This window comes from Myotis brandtii, unplaced genomic scaffold (assembly GCF_000412655.1).
Source record: "Myotis brandtii unplaced genomic scaffold, ASM41265v1 scaffold324, whole genome shotgun sequence".
Classification (NCBI taxonomy): Eukaryota; Metazoa; Chordata; class Mammalia; order Chiroptera; family Vespertilionidae; genus Myotis; species Myotis brandtii.
In genome coordinates this window covers 853,272-880,952 of record NW_005362439.1, presented here as the reverse complement: position 1 = coordinate 880,952, position 27,681 = coordinate 853,272, and the positions used below count along the sequence as shown (strand labels likewise).

The 27,681-nt window shown below is 48.2% G+C and overlaps 2 protein-coding genes across 2 annotated transcripts in view; both read right to left on the bottom strand.

Annotated features, from left to right (window-relative positions):
• Window positions 1-27,681, bottom strand: part of LOC102243068 (probable inactive 1-aminocyclopropane-1-carboxylate synthase-like protein 2) — a 105,321-nt gene that overhangs the window by 76,675 nt on the left and 965 nt on the right. The window lies entirely within an intron of this gene.
• The window catches only part of ALKBH3 (alkB homolog 3, alpha-ketoglutarate-dependent dioxygenase), a 31,240-nt gene continuing 16,799 nt past the window's right edge, over window positions 13,241-27,681 (bottom strand). The window contains exons 9-10 of the mRNA XM_005870740.2: window positions 14,575-14,673; window positions 13,241-13,603 (exon numbers count right to left, since the gene is read on the bottom strand). Of these exons, the coding sequence (XP_005870802.1) occupies window positions 13,511-13,603; window positions 14,575-14,673 (192 nt within the window). The 3' untranslated portion in view covers window positions 13,241-13,510. The remainder of the gene's footprint in view (window positions 13,604-14,574; window positions 14,674-27,681) is intronic.

Sequence of the window (27,681 nt, the reverse complement as noted above, 5' to 3'; positions counted from 1 at the left end):
GGGGGGGGGGGGGGGGGGCCCATTCATGCTGCAATGAGCTCATGGTCTAATCTGGGCCTCACTGTAGGCCCTGTAATGGAATACCAGCTGCTAGGGCAAGCTGCCATAGCTGCCATGGCAGGGCTGGCCCCGCAGGGGAGGCTCCTCGGCACCCCCCACTCCCAGGATGAGCCCCAGGAACACCAGACTGGAGTGGGGGCAGGGAGGTTCCTGGGACTCAGAGGGAGCCAGAGCCCAGGGGAGCCTCCTAAGAATCACCCCAGCCCGTGGGCCTGGCTGTGCTGCTGGGAATAATGGGAGCACATTTCCCGCCATGGCTGCTTCCTGGCACAGCTTCCGCAGCCTGGGTCTGTGCTCAGTCCTTCCGGCATGCTTTCTCGCAGGCCGGAGGGTCTCTCTCCTGGGACGACCGGTCTGAGAATCACTAAGGATAAGGCTAAAACCCTGCACAGTCTGTGGCCCTAGACCTTTGCAAAGTAGTTTCCCCCTCTGTGACTTCAGCAAAGCAGGACTATCTGCTGTCTTTTGAGATGAGGACAGAAAGGCCCGGAGAGGGGAGGGAACTAGATCAAGGTCACACAGCAAGGCAGGGGAGAGTCAAGATGAAACCCAGTCCTGGACTCTCCCCCAGCCTCACAGCCCTCGGGGAGGACAGGTTCTGTGGAATGGCCCATCTGGCACTACCCCCTCACATGGACAGGGAAACTGAGGCCCAGAGACATGGCCCAGCTAGTACACAGAAAGCCCGAACTCGCAGCCTTGGGTCCTAAGACGTTTCACTGCCTCTACTGAACCACAGCCCCATGCGTTCCATAAACAAGCCCAGGAAATAGCTTGTTCATGCCCCAGGGTACAGTGTCCGCCTCTGCCTCGGAAGGAGAATCTTCTGGTTATTGGCAAAACAGAGCAGAGGGCAGCGGGGCTGGCCAGGAACACAGAGGCCAGGCCAGAGGCTCGCCGAGTTCCAGCTGCAGAAGGCGGCCTGCCAGCGGCCTCTCCGCCTGCACTCCTGGAGCTGTGAGGCCCTGGGCCAGTCACGCTGGCTGTCGGAGCCCAGTTTCCTGAGCTGCTGAGAGCTGTGCATAGGAGCCCTCGGGGAAACTGCTTTCCAAGTGCCGGGAAGCTGCTGCCAGGAGCAGTAGCCCCTGGTGAGAGAGGGGCCCTCAGCCTGTCTCCGGCTCTGCTCAGATCTACCTTTCAATTATTTACCATCATGGGGGGTGGGGGAGGGAGAACCACAAAGAAAGTGCTGTGGGCTCTGAAGACAGCCGCAAAGATGACTTCCCTGCAGTCTTGGTAATGAGTAACAGCATGAGCATGAGCAAGCAGAGCCCCAAGACTGCCTGCTTGAGACCCCTGGTTCCGGTGACAGTTCTCACTAGCTGTGACTGTGGAAGCCTTGTGCCTGCCCCATCCTCCTCCCAGGGTGGTGGTTATAAGGCTCAAACCAGATGATTTATAAGAACACTGTGAGGTAAAGCCCTGTAGGAGGGTGAATTTTAAATGGATTCCAAGGAATCAGGGTTAAAAGATGCCATTCTCTGAGCCCTGCCTCAAGACAGGACACACTGTCAGCCTTGTAAATAGCTACTGGCTCATCCTGGGGGTCCAGAGAGTCTGCTCTCCCCAAGACCTGCCTGTCTTCCTTCTTGGACACTGTCTCGGGCTGCCCAGCAGACAGGCGGTGCCTGCTGTGCCCCAGTCTCTGCCCGTTTGGGACATGTTGGGGTGGGGGTTACTCTCAGGCCCCCAACCTCAGGCAGCCTCTCTCTCATGTTGCTGTGCCTGTCACTGGCCAGGGAGGCATCTCCTCCATCTTTCTCAAGGCAGCAATAGCTGCCATTTCTCCAGCCGTCTCCTCACAGGGACAGCAGGATGGGACTCAAGGAGAATGAGTTTATCCTGAGCATCGATGTCACGCCAGTCACCAGCACACAGCACTGTGAACCGATCTTCACACCCGTAAGTTTATCCTCTGAGACAGTGTTATTATCCTCGTGCTTTAGCTGAGGAATAGGCTCAGAGATGTCAGGGAACTTTCCCAGGGCCACCCAGCCAGGCAGAGATGCAGCTGGGAGTTGATCCCTGCTGGGGTCCAACCCCAGCAGGTCCAGGGGTCCCCAAAGGTGTGGACGGAGTCGGCGAAGAAGGAATGACATGGAGACAGCCTTCAGTTGATCAGCAGCCTAGTCAGGACCTCTAGCCAGGATCTCCAGCCAAAGTTCTGGTCTGGATCTCCAGTGGAAGTTCTGGCCAAGTTCTGGTTAGGATCTGATCAGGATCTGATGTTTACTGTCTTGTTACATCTGTATTTATACCAGTCGATTTTAATCCTGTCAATTTCTATTGCAAAGGTTAGGGCGTCTCTTATCTCCATTCCAGGGAGTAAAGATTATGTAGCTTAAGCGTGATTGTTTGTAGTTAAAGTGATTAACTACCCGCCTGGCACTTAGTTAAGGGGTTGTATCCCCTCCCTAACCTCAGGGAAAAATCCCCACCTGGGGAAACAACATTTCTCGGAGAGGTGACCTTGGTTAAAACACATGGCACTAAGGAGAGCAAACATATTAAGAACAATATGCTATATATGCCAGGTCCCTTGAAACATATGCTGTGCAGATGTTTCTTTCCTGCAGCGACTGTGTCAAGCAGCAAGGATGGACCGGCTTCCGGCAGATCCCGAGCCCACCAGTTGCCAAAGCTCTTCTCACCCATCGGCTGCTCCCACAATGGTGATCCTGGAGCTGCCCAGGCAGGTTCAGTGGGAGGATGGACACGGCGAAGAGTCTGGAATTCTAACTGGGAGCCAGGTCCCACTTCCCAACAACTTTTGCAGGGAGAAGACTGCTGTCCTCCGGCCCACGCAGTCGTCAGCGTGCGGCGGGGAGGGGAGCGTGGATGACATCCAAACCCACTCCTTTTCCCAGGGTGGTGGCAGGAGGAGGTGTGGGGGCCGCTCCCCACTCCCAGGCCCCAGCACTTGAGACCCAGACAGGGGCAGCGCCAGGGCCTCACACCTTGAACTGAACTGGGGCTGGGGGGCATCAGAGCACAAACGCCAGCAACTCAGCCATGGGCCTCGGGACCACGCCTCCAGTCAAGTCTCAGCATCTGAGATTGGAAACCACTGTCTGCGGATACAAAGAAGTAACGCACAAAGGCTCTGCTGGCCGATGGGGTCTGGAGGACCGCCGGCTGTCGGAGCAGGGAGGAACGCTCAGGCGAGCTGGGCCAGTGTTTTCACACCAAGAAGTGGGACTCAGTCAGTTAGGACAGAGATGTTCAACCCATGTGCCCCCAGAATTTTTAAAACATGTAACACCTGACTACGTAGTCAAGGGCACTGACCTCTTTTCCCTTAGATTGTCAAACAAAAAAATGACAACAGCCAACACAGTAGCCGTCCGGTGTGAATGAATCAAAATTATACCCCTTTTTTGGTCAGATTGGCAAAATATGTTATTTCTTGGTGTGCCGCAGAATATAGGTAATTAGTCTATGTGTGCCATGAAATGAAAAAAGTTAAAGATCGCTGTGTTACGAGGCCATGACTGGCATTTTAAAATAATGTGCAACAAAACAAAATATCAGAGTAAATATTGTTTCACAAAGCTTTAGTTTTAGTTTAATGTGTCTCTGTAAAAATTTTTTTTAAATCTTGGGCTGTGGTCAATAAAGCTACAAAAACCATTAAATTGGCTCGACCCTGTATTTTGCAGATGGAAAAACTGGGGCCAAGGTCAGGAAAAGGCTTTGCTCAGGGGCCACAGGCAGTGGATGCGGACCAGGCAGTCCCCCGATGCTGGGACACTGCGTGCGCCTCGCCCCAGGCTGCCTTCCAGGGGCCCCACGTCTCACCGTCTTCTAACCTTAGCCGCCATCAGCCTTGCATGGTATCTGCTGTTCCCAGGCCAGAGTGGGAAGGACCCAGTGCTTCATGGGGCGGGGTGATGGGGGTGCCGCGGCAGACAGACCCAGGCCTCCTTCCTCAGCTGTCCCTCCTCTGCCTCCTTACCCCTCCCACCCCCTCTGTGGGAACAGTCCATCATCAGGCCTCTCCACATCCCTCCCACCTGCCTCCACAGGGGCCACTGTGCAGCCGCCTCCCCCTCTCTCTTGGCCATACTGGGCCCTCTCTCCCCCAAGGCCTGTCCTAGACCCGTCCACGCACAAGTCACTCCATCTCCATTGCGAGATTTGGCCAAAGCCCCTGTGAGCCCTGCCCTGCCCTGCCCTGCCCCCAGGTCAGGGGACTTTCCTTCACATCTACACACTATTGGATAAGAACAGCTACCAATACTAAGAAGACAGGCGCAGTCACACTCAATTCTTAAACTCTGTTTTAAAGAGAAACTCAGGCTAAGAAATTGGCCTAAGGTCACACAGTGGTAAGTGGAGGGGCCCCATCTAGAACCAGGTCTATATGGCACCAAAATTGACAGCTGGGCGATTGACACCTTGGCAATTGACACCTGCCTGCCATTCCTGGCAGCCTCTGCTCCAAAGCAGCGTGGTCCAGGGGCGGACGCCATGTGGGGAGGGGACAAGCATCTCCTACTCTAAGTTGCAATTAGGAAGAGACCGCTCCAACCCCAGGGGGGACAAACATAGGAAAAACAACATCTACCCTTCTCCCAACCCTCCCTACTCTCTCTCCCAGGAGAGGAGGGCTGACTTCTCCGATAAGGGAGCTTGGGAGAAGGAACTGGGTTGCAGGACAGGGGATCCCTCTCCTGCCCACTGTCAGTCCTGCCTCCCCACAGAGAGTGTGCATGCAGCTCGGCTCCTGAGTCCCCCACCTGGGAAGGGCCAGTGTCCACCCCCTGGAAGCAGGCCTGGAGGCCCGCCTCCTCTGCTCCCGACCTGCACACAGGCTGGGGGGGGGGGGGGGGGGGGGGGAGAGTGGCAGGGACCTCCTGGCTGCTGGCAGGGCGAGGCCTGCTGTGCTGCTTCCTTGAACGATGCCCCACAGCCTCAACGAGGTGCAGGAATGTCAGGAAGTCTGACTGTGGTCATGGATGTGAGCCAAGGTCTCCCGTCCAGCTTTGTCAGTAATAACACTGATATTTTTTACCTCATAGCTAAGTCCTGCATTTGTTTTTCTTTTGCTTCAGCACTTGTGGGAAGGAGGGGTGTTACTAGCGCCAGGAAACCCAACATCTTTTCTCTTCACCACTCCCAGGCCTCAGGTATCTCTGCTTGGGCTCCTATCATGGTCTCCTATAGGTCTTCTCACCTCCACCCCATCCCCTTACTCCCACCTAATAAATACATTTTCCTAAAAGTTGTCCTCTCAGCTCTCAGTGGCTTCCCACCACCAGAGCCCTCTGCGTGAGATGCCTCCCAGGCCTGATCGGCGCCTGACTTCCTCTTTCACTATCTTTCCCCCAGCTCAGCACCCCCTACACAAGCCCTGGAAACAAGCCACCCAGGGCCCTCAATGCTCAGGAGTCTTCAGATGTCACTTTGCAAGGTCTCCTCCCCAGTCCCCAAGTGCCTCCTCCACCATGCAGTCTTCCCTGACCACCACCCTAAGTTACATCTCCTGTTCCTCCAACTCTGGGAGCATTCATTGTTGGGATCCCTCATTTTACATTCCCTTTATTGAGGTACATCAAATGTGTGTCTTGTTTTCTCAACCAATGACACAAAATATAACAACAATGCAGCTGCTGGCTAAGATGTGCTTGCTCTATGCAGGGCACTGGATGGCTTCTCCTTCAAGGGGAAAAGCGGCATAAGATCAGAGCACAGAGCCTGGCCCACTATTGGTGCTCCCGCAACAGCATGAGCTTTGCAGATAGGCTCGAACACTTTTGGTAGAAGAATCAGTTGGCACAAACTTTCTGGAAAGCCATTTACATTACGTATTCAAGGCCTTAAATAACATACACAGCCTTTGGAGTCTGGGCCAGCACCCCCCTTTTAGAAATGTGCTTGAAGACACAGCCATAGAGTGCACGGAGGCCCCGGTGCCGGCAGCTGCAGGAGTGGGGGGCTGTGCTCCCTCTCCCTCAGTTGTAAAATGGGATAAAAGTAGAACCCAGTCCATGGCCATTGTGAGGATTAATAACCCGTGAATTAATATATATAAGGCATTTAACACTGCCTGGCACTGTATTCAGACTCTATAAAAATGTTACCTCTTCTTTTTACTATTTAAATTGAGATCGGAATGAGGCCAAATCCTGGACTCATAGCTATAACACCGCCCTGCCTCCCACATCCACTCCCATGATTTCCGAAATCAACAGAACAGTTAGTTACTGATAACAAAACACCACCAACATCAACACTGGGCCAGAGATCCAACACAAGGGGGCGGGTTACATAAGCGCAGACAATGCTATGCAGCCTCTCAAAAGCCTGTTATGGCACAATAATCGATGCCACGCGCCCATGTACAAAGGAAGCAGAGAAAGGCTACAAGAGGTGAGTGCAGTATGAAGTTACTTTCCTCCCAGTTATACAAACGTTTAGAAAAAAAGACACTGCAAAAGGTAAAAACTCATCATCCCAGGGCTGTAAGTTACAGATGACTTTCCGTTTCCTTTCTATCTTCCTGACTTCTTGCATAGGACACATAACTCCTTTTGTAGCTAGGAATAAAAACTAATTTTGAGAAAGAAAATAGAAGCCACGCTGGTTCACTTTTGTCTGTGAAAGCAGGGGTCGTGTCTTCCTTTCAAATATCCCCACTGCATCTAGCAAGCCATCACTGGACACAAAAGCCCTGGGCTCGGACAGAATCTTGCTTAATCTTCCAGGCCACGGCGTTCTGTACAGAACTTAGCAATGGCCTGCAAGGACAAGAAAACAATGACCGGTGGGGATGCGTCTCAGCCTGGTTGGTGACCCACTGCTGGGAGACGTCAAGAACTGACCTGAGGGGGAGGGGATGGCATCGGGCCAGGGCGGGTGCATTAGGAGACCAGTTATCTGGGGAGCATGTGGTGGGGCTGCCAAGAGCGCGCTGAGCCTGGACGCGAGGCCACTTTGGCACCTGGGAGCTCTCTTCGGCTGGTTTTAAAGGCTTCCCAGGAGACGCTTAAGTGCAGCTGAATCTTAACATGATCAGCCTCACTGGTGAACCATTTTCATTTTGCCCAAAGCCTCCGGGGGTACCCCTGCTAAATGCAATCGAGGTATGGGCACCGGGGGAGCCTACCAAGGGGAAGGGCAGGGTCACAAGGCCATCGGTCAGCCACAGAGGGATCACCCACCCGGCAAGACATTAGGGCTGGGGGTGGCAGGGCATGTGCAATGTTCTACTTACAACAATTACATGACTAAACACATTACCATCAGGCACGTTACATTCATGCTCTCGACCCTCACAAGACCCCGGAGAGGTGGCTGCTTCTGTGCCCATTTCACAGCTGAGGAAACTGAGGCTTGGGGGCTGCCTGACTGGTCCCTGGTGGCTCAGTGAGGAAGGGCAGAGTGGGACTAAGCCAGGTCTGCCTGACTCCAGGTGAGGCTGCTCCCCCAGGGCCCCAGTAGTAATTCTGATAGACATGGAGGCTGGGGCAGGGGTGGGGGTATCGTAGCTGCTCCCTAATTTCACCCCTGCAGGCACTACTGTGACTGTAAGAGGCCCCTCCCCGGCCCTGGGCTGGGCTTGCCTGAAGTTGGCACAGAACTCGGCTTGCACTATTTTCGGCAGGAGGATGCTGCCTCCAGCTGCAGCAGGGACCTTTGCCATATATCGAGCTGCCCACTGGTGCGGCAGGAAGACCGTCAATACCGCTCCCTGGAGGGCTGCCCCGGTGGGCACTGTGACCTTCTGGGGCTGTCTGTGCCCGTGTTCCCTCTTGTCACCGGGTTCTGCTTTAGCTGGGGGTCTCAGAGGCCACAGAACCTGAGAGGGGCAAGAACACTGGCCTAGGCACCCGAGGATGGTCTTCATGGTGGTTCTGCCTCGTGCCCTGGGTGGCCCTCAGAGGAGCCCTTAACTGCTCCGGGCTTCAGTTTTCTCATCTGTCCAATGGGGAAGGTAGCCCCTAACCTACACCCTGACAGGACTTTGGGGATAAAAGGGCAAGGTGTGCCCAAGAATTCACTAGCTCTCCTCTCTGCCCACCCCTCCCAACACAGGGAAGACTGGGGAGCCGAGGGCCCTGGGAAGGAAGCCACATTTCCAGACTTCCCCCTGGACTTTCACCTCCAGGCCAGCGGCCTTCCTTCCCTTCACTCTGGGTGAAGAGGCCAAAGGTAATGTCGGGTGGGGAGGAGGATGAAGGGAAGAATTGGGTGGCTAATCACTTGATACATTTTCAGAGGAAACATTGCAGAAAAGTTTTCTCTAATCCGTGGGGCCTCCCTCCTCTTGAACTCTCCTGCTTGAGTGGTCCCTGCAGCCTGAGTAACCCTGGGCCAGAGGTTGGGAAGCCAAGCCCTTCATCCACCCATCCCACCACGATTCTTTAGGTACAAGGATTTGCCCTCAACCAGAGTCGCTGCTGGAGGGTGTGGATTCCCTTCCTGGTGGGTCTCACCCATGACCCTTCCCCAGGCCCTGCCCCTCCCCCAGGCCCTGCCCCTTCCCCAGGCCCTGCCCCTCCTCCAGGACCTGCTCCTCCTCCAGGACCTGCCCCTTCCCCAGGACCTGCCCCTTCCCCAGGACCTGCCCCTTCTCCAGGACCGATAAGGAGGGCAGGGAGGAGAGGCCTGGGGAGCACCTTCCCGGGCAGCCTCTTGGAAGGACCAGGCAGCCCTCCGTGTCCACCACTAACTGCAGCAGGAAAGGTTTTGGTCGGATCCGGTGAAGCATCTGGGTCCTCACAGGCTCTGCATGGCAGGTGACTGTCACCAACGCCTCTGGACACCCTCCCTCCATGATCACAGGGCCCTTCCTCCAGACTCCTCCCCATGGGGAGGAGCTCCCAGATAAGGACCTGTCTCTACCTTTGCTTCCCTGAAGGAGCCAAGAAAACACTCCCTCCAGCCCCAGGCGACTCCGGCTGCTGTTGCTGCACAGCCTGGAGCTGGGGCTGGAGGAGGCCCAGGGAGCACAGAATGCCTGCTGACAAGCAACCACACCGGGCTCTCCCGGCCCAGCCAGGATCTCAGGACCTGACCAGTCCTCTAGGAACCTCAGTATCATCATCCATTATAAACAAACAAACCCCAGCCACCTCCTAGGCTGCTCTTAGGAATAAATCAGACAATAGATGTAACCGGCCCAATAGATGTAACTGCTCCGGGCCTCAGTTTTCTCATCTGTCCAATGGGGAAGGTAGCCCTAACCTACACCCTGACAGGACTTTGGGGAGACAAAGGGCAAGGTGTGCCCAAGAATTCACTAGCGCTCCCTCCTGGCTTTCCTTTCAGAAACGCAGAATCTGTGCCCAGAGTTAACAGCTCGTGGGGTTGGAGGCCAGGATTCTGCCTGAGCACGTCCACAGGCTGGAGGCCACAGGAGAGGGACTTTCCCCGGAACCCAGGGAGTGTGACATCACCATTGCACTGAGGAGAGTGAGAGCACAGAAATAATAGTAGTGACAGCGCGTCACACAGACCTCGGCCAGCTCCAAGTTCGCTCATTTGAGAAAATAATCTTTTAGGTCATGCTGGCTACAAAGCTACTACCTAATTTTCCTGTTTTCCTACCCTGCTCTTGGCCCCGGTGCCCAGCCCAACCCAGCCCAGCCGGGGCTCTGTGTGCGGCTGGGGAAGCTTCCATAACTCAGCACTTGGCAGGCGCAGCAGCAAAAGGCCCAGCTGGAAAGGCACCGTGAGTCAGGGTGCCACTCTAATACGCAAACATCAAAGCCTCCCCCGCCCTCACCCTAATCGCTGACCCCAGGCACAGAAATCATATCCAAGAATGGGTTCCACAGCACAAAACTGACAGGGGCCTCCTGTGGCGGTTCCTTCCAGAGAAACCAGGAGGGAGAAGGGGACAGTTGTAGACTAGTCCCTGTGAGGGGGCATGTGGATGGAACCAGGTATAAGTAAAGATTTAAACAAACAATGCATCACTATGAAAACATTTGGCTTTTTCGAAGGCATTGCTAAGAACAATAATCAAGAATTCAGATTCAGCTTTAACCGGTGTGGCTCCATGGATAGAGCATCGGCCTGCAGACCAAAGGGTCCCAGGTTCAATTGTGGTCAAGGGCACATACTGAGGTTGCAGGTTCCTCCCCAGCCTGGGCCCTGGTCAAGGCATGTGCAAGAGACAACCTATCAATGTGTGTCTCTTACATGGATATTTCTATCTTCCCCTCTCTCTTCCACTCTCTCTAAAAATCAATGGAAAAATATCCTCAGGGGAGGATTAAAAAAAAGAATAATAATAATTCAGATTCAACACTACAAGTGTTTACTTCCAGAAAAGGCAAAGTGCGTCTCAGATATTTTGCAGCCAAACAGAAGTCGCCAGAACTCAAGGAGACATTCCCCACAGGGCAGGGACCCATCATGCCAGGCTTTCTCTTAATTAAGCCCTCCAACTGGGGCACTGCGCTCATCACGGCGCCCACTCAACTCTTCTGGGGTTGCCGTGACACAAGAGAAGGTGCCAGTTGCTGGCAGGGTCACATCAGCCATGGAGGCAGTAGGAGGGAGGGCCACGAGGACAGGGCAGGCTTACGAGCTGTGTCCCACACTTATTAGGAATCTCAGAGGCCGCCCGAGCCAGTGGGCCCTATTTCCACACTGCGGATATACTCTGATGCCAGGCACACGTTCCGACCCGCGCTTCGAGGCAAGCATTTCTCTGGGCTGTCTGCTGGCTGGCACTGGGAAGTGTTGTGAAGAAGCCTGATGCTGAGTTTGGGCATCACTCACAGTCTCCAAATGTACTCCCAGGTAAGAATAAAGAGAGGAAGGACCACTCATCTACCTCTGAAAGTTTCTTAGACATGGTCAGGAAACACTACCAGGAAGGCTGGATGCGTACTTGTCTAACTTGCCAGAAACTGGATTCTTTCCCCGCAAATGAGCTTCCCCAGTAAAATGGCCAATGACTAGTCCATTTGGCACATGGTCTCTGACAAGGAGATGCCAGGTTGAATGGGAGGGGTTACAGATGCTGCCCTAATGCACAGGAAAGCCAGGGGACAAACAAAGTGGCCTGGTCGTCAGCTCTACCAGCAGCTATGGGGCTGCTGGGCCACCAGCCTTGCCAGCAGGTATGGGGAGGCTGGGTTACCAGCTCTGCAGGAGCAAGCCCTGAGCTAAGGGCCCAGGGATGCTGAGCAGACTACTCTGCCTAAATTCAGTAAGGCAGAGGCAAAAGCACAGTTTAGGGACTGGCCTGTGCTTTGAATTCTGGTTCTGCCACTTATAAGTCCTGTTAAATTTCTTAAGCTCTTGGAGACTCAGCTGCTTGCTTGGTCTCTGTCATGGAAACAGCATCTTTCTCGCAGGGCTAAGACTAGGGACTCTGTATAAAACGCTCCTAGGACAGTGTGTGGCAGGATATTAAAGCTCAAATAAAGGGCAGCTAAAAAACGAAACCTGTTTTCTCCATCATGCTACAGCCACATATTTGCTTCCTCTGCTTTACCAGGAATGTTAGTAGAACAGCTTCACTCCTAATCCCAGGGAAGATCTACCACCAGCAAAGCCCAGCAGCAGGCGATGCAGTCACTGAGTAGGGCTGCCCCCGCTAGGGTCTGAATTCCTGTCTCATCCTAAACCCTGTCCTATGACTCTATGGCGAGTCCCTCCTGCACGGTTCAGGAGGGACACTATTTTCGTGGTGGGGCAGTTCTGGCACTGGGCAGCAGGAAACAAAACCTCTGGTGGCGCTCAGCTGAAGAAAGCCAGCACTTGCCTCCCTGGCAGACGGGGCTGCGATGAGTGAAGAGGTCGGATCTGCAGCTGACGCAGGGGAGGTCAGGCCCTACATTAGGAGGGATGCTGTAAGACCTGGGACCATCTGCCAGTCCTTTCATGTCTGGGAATGGAAGAGGAATTTCCCCGTGTCAGGTGTCAAACTCATAACTGAAGCAGACTCTACCACCCTGGCCAGGTTTTGTTTGTTTGTTTGTTTTAATAGGAGAAAAGCTGGGGATTAAAAAGAGGCTTTGTTTTTATGGTGATTTGTACCTCCCTCGCAGGAAGGCTTAGTATGATGGTCAGGTTTTATGAAGCATTTAGAATTTCTCAGAGAAAGGAGCTGTACCCAGGTAACAGCATTAACAGAAAAGGTGGAGGGATTCCAATGCAAGAAGCCGAGAGCTTGCGGGAGAGCCCATCAGAGCAGAGCCTGGCTAGGCGTGGCGCTACACTAGGAGCTCCGGGGCAGGACCCCGCCCAGCCTCCAGCACTTTGCCCTGATCGTGGGACCATCAGCCTTACAGCACTGGATGGAAACAAGATCAAAAGCAAGGAGGCTCTGTAAATTCTCCCCACAGGCAGCTAGGGAAACTCTAATGCTCCTGGCCTATTTTCATCCATTTTCTTTCTCTCTGCTTTTTCTTATCTTGGTTTGGAATTAATCTGGCACACTGCCTAACTCAGGAGGTCAAGACCACATGGTTTTATGGTGCAATAGGGGCCGCTATGTTGTTGTGTTTTGGGAACCTCGGTGACATCATGGACTAGGCCCTGAGTCCCGGGAACTTGGGTCTTAAGGGAACACTGAGTCAGAAGACAGCCTTAGTCACAGGGCCACTGGAATCTCAATGGAGAGAACCATTAGGTAACCGAGTCTGCTCTCTGCGGGGCTGCTCCAGCTTCTGTCTGGTTTGGGTTTAAATGACTCAAGTCATTCTCCAGGGGAAACTAATTTATGTGGAACAGCTGCCACTAGCAGAGCATTTGCTGCTCTTGAGCCCAAATTTCTCATGACATCAGGCAAGTATTCTTCCCTCTGAGGGGACAGTTTTATCTTGTATTAAGAAGTCTGGGTGGCGGCTTGAAGATGGCGTCCTAGTGAACACTGCCTTCACCTTTATTCCCAGCCGTAACCTGTCTGGGGTGTCCCGGGAGGACTGGCAGTTAAATACAGTGCCCCCAGAACACGCGGCTTTCCATTACAATAGCACACGAGCCACACCGCTAAGGAGTCAAGGCCGACTTCAGCTAGGCTCTGTGAGCCACGTCTGTTTGGGTTTCTGCAGCTGTCTGCCTACGGACGGCTCCAGAGTCCCTGACGCACATTTATATCTCCACTAAATTTAGTCACGAGGAACAAACACGTGTGCATTTACACCAGCGCAAAGGCCATTCACATTTTTTCAAATGGAGCAAGGGAGGGCAGCAGAAAAACTGTTTATGGACAGAATCATCCGTGAGCACAGCCGTAGGGGTTTTTAATTTACCTAAACAAAATATGTGCTTTCAAGATGTGATTAGGGATTACTGTTCCCACAGTAAACATATTATGGATGTGAACTGCTGGCTGGTAGTTAACAGGGCTCTGAGCTGGGAAGTCAGTCTGCCCCTTGTCTTCCAAACAGCCATGCGGGGAGATCAGCTGGACCAGCCTCTGGAAGTTTCTTCATGGTGGAAGGTTGCTCAGTCTCGGCACGGCTTCTCTCTCAAAGATTTCACATCACTGGTGCGCCCCTCTCGGGTCTGGATAGACTGTCCGAAAGGTCAGGTTTATTCTCTGTGCTCTAGAGTGGTACTCTTTGGGCACCCGATGCTAAATGGAAATAGAAATAACTTTGACATAAACACACACACATTTTTATTTCAAAGCCATTTGAAACTTATTTATGAGTATATATACTCATTTCGATTTTATGCGCCCTTAAGTAGGCAGCGTTAGATGTTTAGAGTCTTGTGGAGAATGGTCTCCTTCTCTGAAACACCCCAACCCCCCTGCCCCACTACGAGATGCCAGCACCCTCACAGTGCAACGGTTTTGTCTTTTCTAATACTTGCTCTTCCTCTCAGCCTCCTGCCATGTTTCTGAATCTCATAAGAAAACAAATAAATGGTTGAAACCAAAGAAAGATGTGGGACTCTGCTCTTATGCTAAGTGTTCTCACATTAATTTGCACAACATAAAAATGACCTGCCCTGCTGGTGTGCTTAGTGGTTGAGCATTGTCTATGCACCAGGTCTCCAGTTCAATTCCGGGTCAGGGCACATGCCAGAGTTGCAAGCTCAACCCCCAGTAAGGGGTGTGCAGGAAGCAGCAGATAGATGTTTATCTCTCATCAATGTTTCTCTCTCTCCTTCCCTCTCCCTTACTTTCCTTGAAATCAAGACAGGCATTTTTTAAAAAAATGACCTCCCCTTAAGATGGCCTGGCCTAAGCTGTGGACCTACACAGCTCAATATGCTGGTCACTAGATATCTGAAGCTACTTCATTTATTTAAATTAAAGCTCAGTTCTTCTGCATACTAGCCATATTTCAGGAGACCCACAGTCACATGTGTCCAGTGGCCAGAACATTGGGCTGCACAGATATAGGACATTCCCCTCACTGCGGAAGTTTCTATGGACGCCGTCGCTATAAAGGTCTGGTTCCACTATCAGTAGCATCAAAACTCCTGGGCAAGTATAAAAGCAACTTGCTCTGCACCATGTTTACAGAAATGGATTATTGTAAGCCAGGCAGACGCTGCCTCCACATGAGCGAATCCACATTACTTGCGCGTTCTCACCTGCCAGTCAGCTTGCGTAGCTCCCTCCATGATTAGCAAGGTCCCGTGATCCAAGGGTATCTTCACTCTTTCCACATATGTGTAGTCTCCATTCTCTTCCTAGAAAACAGCATTCACTGCACTGAAGTTTGTGCTTGTGTGATCAAGATGCAACAGAACACAACTCTGGTCAAAGAAACGGGCGCCTCCCCAGTCAGACTGCAGGGGTCAGTGAATGGCTGTCACTTGGCAGCAGCCTGGCCTTAGGCCAGGCATTTCCCCTCTCTGTACTGTGGGGATGATGACAGCACCTGCCACATCAGTCACAGGGCCATCGGGAGCCTCCAGTGATGCAGTGTGTGGCAATCACCTGGAGACCAGCACAAAGTGCTAGCTATTGTTATTATTATCAGCATCCCAAACGCAGAAGAGCCCATTCTGGCCCAAGAAGGAGTTACAATTCATCTATCCAAGAACTCTTTACGTCTGCTTTATGCTGTGCGCTGTTTAACGTAGCGTGGGAGGATGGGTTTCTAAACAAGACATGGTATGATGAGTTCTGATCATCGTCCACAATTTATGCCAATTCACTAATCAGTACCTATGTTAAAACTAGTCCTTCGGTGTTCTGGCGACATATTCCTGTTTCTTCCCAGAACAGTCAACAGTGACATTTTCCCAGAGAAGTGAGCTCTGGCTCAACCAGAAAGCATAGCAAACTGAGACTTGCTGTTTAAGCCTTGGAAAGTGGGCCACGATTCCTGAACACTCGGGACACAGAGACGCCTGGCATTTTACATTGCCCAGTCTTCCAGAAAGCGCAGGCATGGCCGGTATCGCAATGAAGCTCCACGGCACAGCCTGCGAAGCAGCCGACAGGTGGTGTTGCTCCTCCCGCACAGCTGATGGGGTGCATTGCACAACTTCCCTGCTCGCAGAGTTGAGACTGGGACTGACCCGCACTTCCTGATTTCTTCATCTCTTTTCTGAGCTGATCCACCCATTCCTCTGCTTCACTGGTGCACGGGACTACCTCTGGGTTAGTGCAGGATTGATTTCGCTGCAATACCGTGTTTATGCTCATTATTGCAGGGGTGCTTCTGAGAACATAACAGTTTACAATGACTTCCCCCAGGAAAATCAAAATCAAAACAATAATGAACTAGAATAAACAGTCTAAGTTCCAGGCCCCAACCATTGGCGGAGACTGTGCAAGCAAACTCATAATTTTTACAGGCAGAATATAAGAAACAATGTTTGAAATAACTTTCAGTGATTGGTTTTAATGGTGTCTGCCACCTCTTTTCTTCCAGTAGTATGTATGCACCAAAGCATTTACCTCTTACCCCCTCAGCCAACCAGAGAGCAGTGGGAAGGTGACCTTGTCCTTCTCAGAAAGGCTCCATCTCAGAAGAGCAAAAAGTCTCTCTGAAATAGGTGTTCCAGACGGAGGACATGATGTCCTTCTAGAGAGAAGATATCAGGAGGGAGTGCGCTGTCCATGAGATTAGAAGGCCCCAGGCCCTGTGACTTAGGCTGGAGAGTCAGTTACCAGACCAAGGTTTGCACAGCGAGAGGCAGACCTGCTGCCCTCTTCATAATCTGGGAGCGCCATGGGTCTTAATCTACCAAGCACAGACACGAGGACAGGAAAGGGAAATGAAGCAGAGAGGAAAGACGCTCAACCACAACATGAAGACAATCCTGAGATGAAGATCTCGTAGAACATTTAAAACAATATAGGGAGGAGGGGTGCCAGGCCAGTGGAAGAGAAGAGGTGAGCACTGTAATTCTACCTGGAAACATGAAGCAGGAATAAGCCTAGCAAGTGAAAGAGAATTCCAACTGCAAGAGGGAAATACCAGCGCTAATGGAAAGTGATGCTCAACTGATCTTCATTTCCCTTAATGCTCCTAAGAGCTGAACTTTTCAAATGAGAGAAGGCCGCAGGTTGGTATGAATAAATTTCATCCAGTGTAACCATTAGTTGGGCCTAAAAGTGGATGGGGGTGAGCCTGCACTTGTGAGGGAGCTACTCTAGTCAGTCCCTAAAGGAAACAGCAACACACCGTGCACCCACCATGAAAGGTGACACCAATACCTCAGGGTTTGTTATTTGTTCCTTCCAATACCTCTGGCTTAGAAAATGTGTTCCTGGTTTGCAAGAGATAGAAAAGGGGGCAAAGGATTCTACCAGGGCAACACAGAGCTCACAAATGCTTCCTTCTCCTACGGCCAGAGGCAACAGACCGCCGTGCCACCGCTGAACTTAACCAAGACCCACAGAGACTTTCACTTAGGAAGCAGATAACAGGCCAGAGGAGCCCATGTGGCTGTGCTGAAGGCTGAGCTGATAAATGGATAAGAGCAGTAGTGGAAGCACAAGCCAGACGGTTGAGAGGAGCACATTCACAGGCATTAAGCATGGTTACTTTACCAAAACACATCTCTGTAACCCTTTCAATTTAATCAGGTCTTTCTTCAAAACAAAACAAAACACAGCCCTAAAAAACCATGGCTTAGGATAAAATTTTCCATCCCTGATCCCAGTTAAAAGAAGCTTTTAGGGCCACAATCAGTCTACAGAGTAGGTTTTATTGGTCCTGGTCTTGGTTTTCCACGCATGTGAAACCTCACAAGTAGATGGGAAAAGGAAAAATATATATTTTATATTAGTGGAGATCAACATTCTCCCTCCTTCCCAACCACAGTCAGTTCATTTGAATGTTGAACCATAATTTCCAAGGGAAGTAGGGCTTCCCAAAATTCCACAACTCTCATGTCCACCTCACCAAGATATGAGCCTTTTCAGTTTCCTTTAGAACAGTGGTTCTCAACCTTCTGGCCCTTTAAATACAGTTCCTCATGTTGTGACCCAACCATAAAATTATTTTCGTTGCTTCTAGGTCAGTGGTTCTCAACCTTCTGGCCCTTTAAATACAGTTCCTCATGTTGTGAGCCAACCATAAAATTATTTTCGTTGCTACTTCATAACTGTAATGTTGCTACTGTTATGAATCGTAATGTAAATATCTGATATGCAGGATGGTCTTAGGCGACCCCTGTGAAAGGGTCATTCGACTGCCAAAGGGGTCATGACCCACAGGTTGAGAACTGCTGCTTTAGAAAAATGCTATTTAGGAAAAAATGTCTGGATGTATTTATTATGTCATTACTAACCACCCAACAGACAGGAAATCTAAACATTATTCTCTTCATTGGAAAGGTAACTTCACACTGTATGAGCTCTGTGTTGATTTTTTCACATAATTATTCCTTCCTTGTCCTAAAAAAGTGTCTTAGAGATTACAACCAACCATCAATGCCTGAAAAATCACCGTTGGCATCGATTTTCTTTTTACTATAAAATTAACATAAGCTTACCGAAGTAAGTGATGCACTTGTAATTTCCTGTTCAATGTCTGCCTTCCTACTCTGATAAACTCCATGAGGAGAGGTCAGTGTTGTCTTGCCTTTCAAAATATGCTCAGTGCCAATCATCACCTACATCAACAAATAAGTGCTGAATGACTGAGGAAAATCACCAAGAAATATAAAAATCACCTTTAATCCTACCATCCAGAATTCATACAACACATGTACAGGAATAGTCTACAGATTATTCTACATTATTCCACAACCGTGTACTCTACATTTTAACACTATATTGTGAGCATTTTCCTATGTCTTAAATATACGTATTTCAAAAATATGGCCACATGATATTCCTTTGTCTGAACATATCCTTCCATCTTTAATCTCACAAATGTATTTTATCACCTGTTTATGTTAGGCACTGTGCTTATGGTAAGGATATAGCAGTGAGGTACCCATGTTTGGAGATTGAGATTTTCATTTACAAGTACTGCTAAAAAGAAAGAGAAAGAAAAAACTACTGCAAAACATTTCTGAGTCTATTTCTAGAATATATTCTTAAAATGGAATTGCTGGATCCAAGGGCATGAACTTGAAGCAATTTGAGTTATACCACCAGGCTGCCTTCTTAAGAAGGTTGTGGTAACGAATGATTCCATCAAGAAAGTATGATAGTGTCTGTCTTCTGGCCATATCACTAATACTGAACATTATCAACTGTCTACGATGAAAAAACTTAGGGATAAATGGCAACTTATTCTCAGAGCCCTTTAATTAATAACCCAGATCAACAATTTCTCACATGCCTATTTGCTGTTTGCACCTCTGCTGTGAACTCTCTGCTCATGTTTTTGTGCATTGTTCCACAAGATGTTAACATTTTTCTTATTGATCTATAAGCGCAGATAGATATTTTGACTTTGTCTGTCATACTCATTTGCTACTTGCCTTCTGTTTTATCATATTTAACACAGAGTAGCCCCAAAACTTTTAGAGTCAACTCTAATGACCTTTCTTTGGCTCTCCTCCACAGTTTTTGTGCTTAGAAAGTCTTTTCCTATCATGAGGAAAATTAAATATACAACTGCATTTCCTTTTAGTTTAAAAAAAAAAAAGAGGGAGTTTATATCTTTTAGATTTAACTCTAATCCACTTAGAGTTGAGTTTTTTTTCTCTCAGGCTTCTTTTTATAACTATTTCTAGGTATTTAAACCAAGGGACCTGCTGGACTTTTTGGACAGGATTAACCACAGTGTGTGCTGCTCAGGTGCCAGGCATGCTAACATACTATAAATACATTATTTCTAATCCTCACTACAATCCTCTAAGGGAGGTTATATTATCCATTTTTCTTAAGCCAAGGGAGCTGGAGGGAAAGTACGTTTCTAAGGCAGGAGGCGGGCAGGGCTAGAACTCGAGCTTATATTTGCCTAGCTCTAAAGCCTCTATACTTTCCACTATGCTGTGCTCTCCAAAGTGACCTCTGTTCCTTCTGAAATCCTGCAATATTTCCTGTCCTGTCCTAATTATGTAGCACCCTGACTGCACTGTAAAGATCACAAACACCAGCAAGTAGCATAAACAAGGGGTGTGGGCCGAGCACAACACAGCGGGGAGTGGGGACCACGGAGAACCAGGGAGCATGGGGCCTGCACAGGGATGGCTGCTCTGCAAAGCCAGCTCACTGTCCCCCCATGTTGCCAAATCTGGGAAGCTGATAAGTGAAATTTTTATGTAAAAGCTCTTGAGTTATCAATTTTGGCAACTAATGCAGTTTCTTTAAAAATACTGGGTAGTATAAACAAAACAAGTCTGAGGACCAAATTCAGCTCAAGAGCTGCCCAGCTGTGCTGCCGATGGACCCATCACATGACTCCTCCTTTTAGGCCAGCCGTGGGCAAACTACGGCCCGCGGGCCGGATCCGGCCCATTTGAAATGAATAAAACTAAAAAAAAAAAAAAAGACTGTACCCTTTTATGTAATGATGTTTACTTTGAATTTATATTAGTTCACACAAACACTCCATCCGTGCTTTTGTTCCGGCCCTCCGGTCCAGTTTAAGAACCCATTGTGGCCCTCGAGTCAAAAAGTTTGCCCATCCCTGTTTTAGGCCCATGTCTCCGTCCTCCTGCCTGGCTGGTAAGCTCCTAAGCAATGCCATCATCTGCTGGGCTTCTTAACGCCCCTTTGCTATTCCACGTAGTAGTGCCTGATAGGAAGCTCAGGACACACACGCTACTTCATCTTCGAGAGTCCTATTCTCAATCTCAGTTACATCAACTCAAGCAGAAAAGGCCGTTGAAAATACACAGGAACGAACACACACACACACACACACACAGATTACTAAGTGCTGGGGACATAATAATGAATAGGACAGAAATGGACCTAGGCCATATGGCGTTTGCAATCTATTGCCAGTTTATGATCTCCTAAAAATAATGTAGACAAAGATAGCAGAATCAAAGATAACCTTGAACATCCAAATTTGGGGGGTTGAGGCAAAAGAATATACCTCAAAGGAGATAGAGAAGTAGCAATGAGAAAAGTATGAGAACAACAAAGGTAATATAGTATTTCAGAAGCCAAAAGGAGAAAGTAAAAGCAGCTAATAGACGGCTGAGTTTCCAGCAGAGAGGTGATGGATACTGGTGACCAACATTACAAGGAAGAAGAGAATAATGACGGAGAAGAAGCAATGTGTTTGCTATGTCAATGGTGTCGTATACAGCACAGTGGTGGGCATGTATCTAGACAGCAGGTGTTTCCAGAGTGAGGTAAGTTGTGAGGAAAGGGAAACTGCAGATATAGACAACTTATTGCAGAATGTGTGCTTCAAAACCAAGAAAAAAGCAAGATGTTACTGTGAATGTCTGGAGCGTCAAGCAAAGTGTTTCCTCAAGATGGCAACAGATACAATAGGGACTTCCCTGGCTCTATGATCCAGGATCAGACATATGCGGAGCTGCTTGAGAAGTATGGCCCAGGCTTTTGTTGCAGACTGAAATACTTCAAAATCTAAATGTTAGCTTGTGCTACAGCTGCTTAACCTGCTGAGGGCCAACTGTCCCTTGACCTGCCCTGGCTCCCAATTTATGACTATGCCAAAATCATTTTTTCGCCCCCTCTCTCCACCAACCCCCCCCTTGCAAATTGTGGTGTTGACTGGCTTTGAGAACCTCCCTGGCTTCTAGGCTGCTTCCTGGATCATCTACTCTGGCAGCTATATTTAGACTGCAGCGTTGTTTCTACAGCACCAACACAAGAGCACAGCTGGACGTCTTGTCCACAGTGGTAATATATTTTTAAAATCTGACAAAAACAAGCATATTAGCTATGAAAATTATGGAAAGAAAACAGAGCTAGGACCCTGCAAAGCCATCTCTACAGCGTTCTGCTGACTCAAGCCACACTTTAATAGTAAATGACATCCTCAGCATCGATCTGAAATACATTAATTTCAAAACAGAAGCAGCTGTTTCTGAAATAAGATCTGCTTAAGTGCGGCTAGCTGAAAAAACGTAGATTTGAAGTCCCTGAGGTTATCTGTTCAAAAAGGTTTTAAACTCACTTGCCAAAACAAATCTTTGGGTTTTTACCAAACCCTTTCCTGATTTTTTAAAAATATATTTTTTTATTTATTTCAGAAAGGAAGAGAGAGGGAGAGAGAGATAGAAACATCAATGATGAAAATCATTGATTGGCTGCCTCCTGCACGCCCCCTTACTGGGGACCGAGCCCGCAACCAGGGCATGTGCCCCTGACCAGACTCAAACCCGGGACCCTTCAGTCTACAAGCCAATGCTCCATCTACTGAGCCAAATAGCTAGGGCATCCTGATTTTTGGCACTGATCTGGCATGGAGGGTTCTGGTGAGGTGAGTGAGAATAGTAAGCACAAGGACTGGCACATGCACTCAATCATCCTACCCTGGCACACCGTGACCTGCGCCTCACCAATGCCACACTCACTCACTTATGGAAGAGGGCTTGCGAGGTCGGGGCAATTACTCACTGCAGAAGCTCTCTCCGCAGGCATCCAGAACTTAGCGCTGCACACAACACTAGTACAGAGATGCCCGTCTTTCCTTCCAGACTGGACAGGTTAAAGGCAAAGGCAGCTGAGTATGACATACTTGCTGATAGTGTTTGCTGTTCAGATTTGTTGTTGATATAGTACTGGGGTAGGACAGGGACAAGAAGTTACTAAATTTAAGCAAAAGCAAACTTCTTTACACTTACTGTCACGGTCATTTCAGCTACACAAATGTGCATTTGAAATCAGAGGAGTTCGTGAGATGAAGATTCCATTCTTGGTAATATAGTATTTCCAAGAAATGCACCTTAAAGGAACTGTTATCTCAAAGAGCTTTCACCTCAGACTGTTGCACCAAAAACAAATGCTCTCTTTCCTCTAAGATTTAATGAAAACATGTTCCACCATTCCTGACATCCAACTGATCCCAGTCCCCAGCAAAAGTGCAAACTTCTCAGTCACCTGTTAACAGCAGGGCATTCAGCCCCAAACCATTCCTGGACACAGCCTGACCAGACATAATCCCACCCCACTCTCTACTTCCTGCACCTTCCACTGTGTCTTTTGAAATTCCCATTCGGTGATAAGCAAATACCCCTATATCCTCTCAACCTTGTGTGCTCTGAGGAGTCCCTCTACATTTCCTTGTCCCAACTGAAACCTAGCTCTCACCAGAAGACTCCAAATTCCCTGAAACTTTCTCATGTGGAAGGTGATTGTGTCTCTCCCATCCAGTAGAGCTCAGAAACAAGTGGCAGACCTCCGAACTTTCAGACCATTATTCCCATGCCTCTCTTACAACACCCTGCCCCTTGAGTTTCATCCACGTGTCCCTCCTTCTCTGCCTCGATCCCACACATATTCGTCTAACAACCTCCTAACTGGTCTACTGGCTTCTACTCTTGCTCCTTTCTAGTCCAGGCTCTCCACAGTAGCAACAGACCCTGTAAAATTGTCAGTCAGAGCATGTTGCTCTTCTGCTTAACACACTTCAATGGCTTCTTGATGTGCTTAAAATAAAATCTCCTACCTGAGGTTCATGAGTCTCTGCGTAGCCTGGTCCTGCCCACTCGCCCCATCCCATTACCCGCTACTCTCATTTGCTCACTTCCTCCAGCATGGGGCATCCTTCTTCAAATTCACTAAGCTCCTTCCTGCCTCAGCTAAGCAATCATCCACCATGAAAATGTGGCTTGTGAATAAGAAATCACCACAAGGCTTAGGATCAGTTCCTATGAGTAAAGGGAAGGAAAAAAACCCTACCATTGGGAAAGGTCTAAAAAAGCTGAGCTTGGAAGCAGACCCCATACCCAATAACAACAAATCTCGTTGGCTGTTCTCCTAAGACTAAAAGTACTATTACAGGAAGCACAAAACTGGAGGGCTCTTTGCAAAAATTAATCATACCCAGTGGCCACCAGAGCCTGGATTCTAGCCTGACATAAAGCCCCAAGGAAGCAAAGGATGATTCCAACTCCCAAAGGATGTCAAGTCTGAAGATAATTCAAGTCCCCCCAGGACTACCTGCTTACACATGCACCCATTCTTTACCCACTCACTCACTCACACTCTCCAAACCGCTTATAAATGACCCTAGAGATAGAAGTTCAAAAACTCAATCACCATGCCTGATGCACAGGCCCCTTCACCCTCCCCGAGCCTCCCTCTACTCCTTCAGTGAATGCCATTTCACGGGCCCAGGGGATCTTGGAGTTCAGCTTCACTGCTAGTCATTTCCTTTTCCAATTCCCACATCTACAAAGTCACCATGACATCTAGCATTTATAACAGCTTAAAAAAATTCACTGATTACTGCAACAACTTTCATAGTGCCTTTCCTGGGAAAACTTTCTATTACTCCTATCAAGTGGCTGCCAATTACCATATCCACCTACAAAAAAAAGGAGTAAGTATAAATGAGGCAGATGAGTGCTTTTTACCAACATCATTTCAGAAATAGGAAACAAAACTTGATATTCTAAATGTCATTAGGGTATGTATTAAAAAAACGATGGTAATCAAGGATTTCTTTCAAGTATTTCTTGTAATTTCTCGGGACAGATGCTGTAAGAAGGGAACAGACTAATAAGTATGAATAACTGGAACAGCATGAGGGGGTGCTGGCTAAGGGGGAGGTTGTTACTACTCTATGAAATACTACACACGGTTTATCTAGTTTTCAAATTGAAGCTAGTCACTATATTATTTTGGATTCCAACATCATTATTTCTTCTAAAGTCCTGGAAAAATGTCAGTATTTATGATCAAACTGACCTTTTTATACTCTGCTCTTAGCAAGGGAGGCACTGGGAACTCCAGTCCACTGGGCACTCTCAGAGCCTCTGCCGTTACAAGTGGTTTTACAACCATCTCTCCTGGTGACACACACAGGGTTCACATCCCTCAGAAGGTGCTAGAGGGAGGAGTGGTAAGAGAAATATCTAATTTGCCTCAACTCAATCACCTTGTAGTAGATAAGAAGCCCCTCACCTTTTCAGGATCCAGCTGATGAAGGACAGAACTTATCCATGAGTAATTTGCTACCAAAAAAAAAAAAAAAATGGCTTTTGACATCTGAATCTCCAGTGTATCACAAACTTCCTGTTATTACCTAATAACAACCCCCAACTCAGCCATCACTGTTTCCATGGTAACTGACGGAGAAATAGCAGCCTGCCAAATGGCTTTTGTAGTTCCCCATCCAGCTTGTTTTTCAGTATAGAATTAAAGCTAGCTGGGCGAAGGACCAGACTAATCTTTACAACAGGGACACGATGCAGTTTGAAAAGTACAACTGCATTTGGGACAAGGAGTGCAGAAAAGCTTTAACAAACTCAGCTTGCTGGAATAAAAAAGGTTCTTGGTTTCTAAACAATGTCTACTGAGGTATATTTGGTAAAGTTTACTTTTGTCTTAAGACGGTATATCCTGACATTGGCAAGTAAGTAGATAGATAGAAGTGTGCTATTCACTCAGTCTTTAACTGAATTAACAAAAGGGATGGGGTGAATGGAAGAGCAAGATCCGACTAGTTTAATATGCCCCAAGCACCTTATTATCATTAAAGGAAACAATAACCTACTCTACAATCACAATGAATGGGCAGGACAGTGAAAAAGGATGGACATCTTGGAGGAGAGAAATGTGTAATCCCAGGGATGATGCAAGCATGAAACTGACTGAGCCAACTGCATGAATCAGAGGGGCACTGATGCTTAGGAAACAAAGATCTCCTTACCATCTCAGCACAGGGAGAGCTTGTTAGGACGACAATGTGAGGAACTGGAACAGCTTTCAGAAGATCAGCAGCTACAGAGATCTGCTTAAGGTGCCAGACCAAAACAAACAGCTGCTGCAGGGGTGGAGGAGTGTGAATGTAAAAAAGAAAGACTATTTCTCTTTGAAAGTACTCCATAATTTAAACAGATGCCTCTTTGTCTTAACATTGCATATTTGAATGAAGTGCAGGAAATCTCATGATTCTTCTATGTCAGTTTCAGATGAGAAACTGACTCAAGTCAAACAGCTATTAGCTTCCCTTCTGATAGGCTAAAACAAACTGGATTTTGAAAGGGATTCCTCTGACAGCTTCTAGCACACTCTGAATGTCTTGGTGACAGGCAGGAAAATTACAACCTATAGTGCCATACAAAGACAGGTGCCTAAGAGCTACAGAAAGTCAGACTCCTACAAATTCCACACAGCAGACTCACCCAATTTATGCTTTTAAATTTATGTTTTACCTGAGGTTGTATGAGTCATGAGTCATGTTCTCATGTTCTCAGTGCTATCACTGGAGTGTGGAAAGAAAGTAGACAAAGACTTGCAATAACCATTTCCTTTCAATCCTTCAGAAAGCTATCATTTTAATAGGATGAAGACAATGTGCTCTAGATGCATTGCAGGCTGTCAACTAAAGAAAGGCTTTTGCAATTCTAGTTTTGCTGGATTTGCAGAGCCCTAGATTTTTATTTGTTAAAGAAACTGGCAGGAGTTTTTGAAAAAGTTTAAATGTGGGTCCTCTTTACCCAAGAATGGGACCTACAGGTTCGGGGGGGGGGGGCGGGGGGGAATTCATTTACAAACAGTATTCACTTATGCATGATCATAATTTAAATATATTAACATTTAACTTCCCCATCTTAAACAAAAGCCAGAATTGAAGGAATATACAATTGCATCAAGTTCAATCATAGCTAAGACTATGTAGGAGGAAGCCAAACTTATTAGAGTCAATAACCTGAGGTACTGACACACTTATATTTCTCCCCAAATCTGTTTCCTTTGCCACCATTATTTCAAGATCTCAGGCAAATGTTCTTACTTATTAGATCTGTATTTTTATCAACTCAGCTACCATAGTTACAGTGAAGATTCCCTTGCTACTGGCAAACAACTAAAGGGACTTCACCACATTGTTAGTGTTTCATGGCCTGTACTTTCCCTCGTGTTCATCAAACAGACTCCAAGATGCCTTGAGGAGATAGGGCTTCAGTATGAGCAGTCTCTCTCTTTAACACGTTTTGTTCCAAGCGGTTGCCCTGAGAAACAGTGCTATGTGACAGTTATATTCCCCACCCACGCATTAACCTATAACATAACTGAAGTATGTTACCAAGAAACAGCTCTTGAACACCATGAATGTTTTATATCAGTAAATGAAGACCTTCAGCTTCCTGGAGGCGAAAAGGAATGGGGATATTCTGGGCACAAGAACATTATTAATGCTTAATAGTAGCTGGAGACTGCTTATACAGTAAAACTAATTATCCAGAAGTAATGCTTTGGGAACTCTTAAACTTCAATCTATAAAGAGGCCAAAAATGTTTTTAAAAGGGGATGATGGTAAATGTACGGGTGTAAAGAAACAGTAACTGAATACGTAAATACTTGGGAACAAAGAAAATAACTGTGAAGAACTAGACACTAGGATTACAGTAAAGATTTTGTTGGACATATTACAGCTTTTTGCCAATTGGAAGGAAGGAGGGATGACCCGGGGGGAAGGCACAGCACTGGTATGTGCTGGATCATGACCTCCAAGGGGGAGGATCACTTCATCTTTTACGTAGCTACAGCCCTGCGCCCAGGACCACACCCAGCACATAGTTGGTGTTCCATATGACTGGCCGGAGAAGAGGGTCTGAATTAACAAATGAGACGTGGTGTTTCTCTGCCACTCATGTAACAGGAGTCTTACTAAGGGCAGGATGAATTCTTCCCATGTGTGAACTTGGGATGTAACTGAGTGGAAGCCTGTGTAGAAAAGCATAAGCAGACCTAAAAGGAATATGGCAAAGGCCGGGCAGTCTGCTTCTCGAACGGTATTCCCTGGTACAAGAGAAGGCCGACTGCCAATGAGAGTGTGAAGGCTACTCAAAGTGCTCAGGGAGCAGGTTCACCCAATAACTAACTCAATGGCAACTGACAATCCCCTGCTAACATTGATCGGTTTCTGTGTAAACAAAGTAAAGAAAACCTAAATCAATGGGAATTATACATACAAACGGTACTTAATGGCATAAATGTAAAATAACACCTTGTGCTTCAAAATACTGTGCTGGGAAACCCAAACACATGTCAGGAAACAGTCCAGTCCATTAACTACATTCTCAGAGATGTTTGATGAAGGACAGACACAAGCACTGCTTGATTAACAGTATCTATGAGGTCTGGATCAAGTCATATTCAAGACAGCCTCGCAGGCCTTCCACACT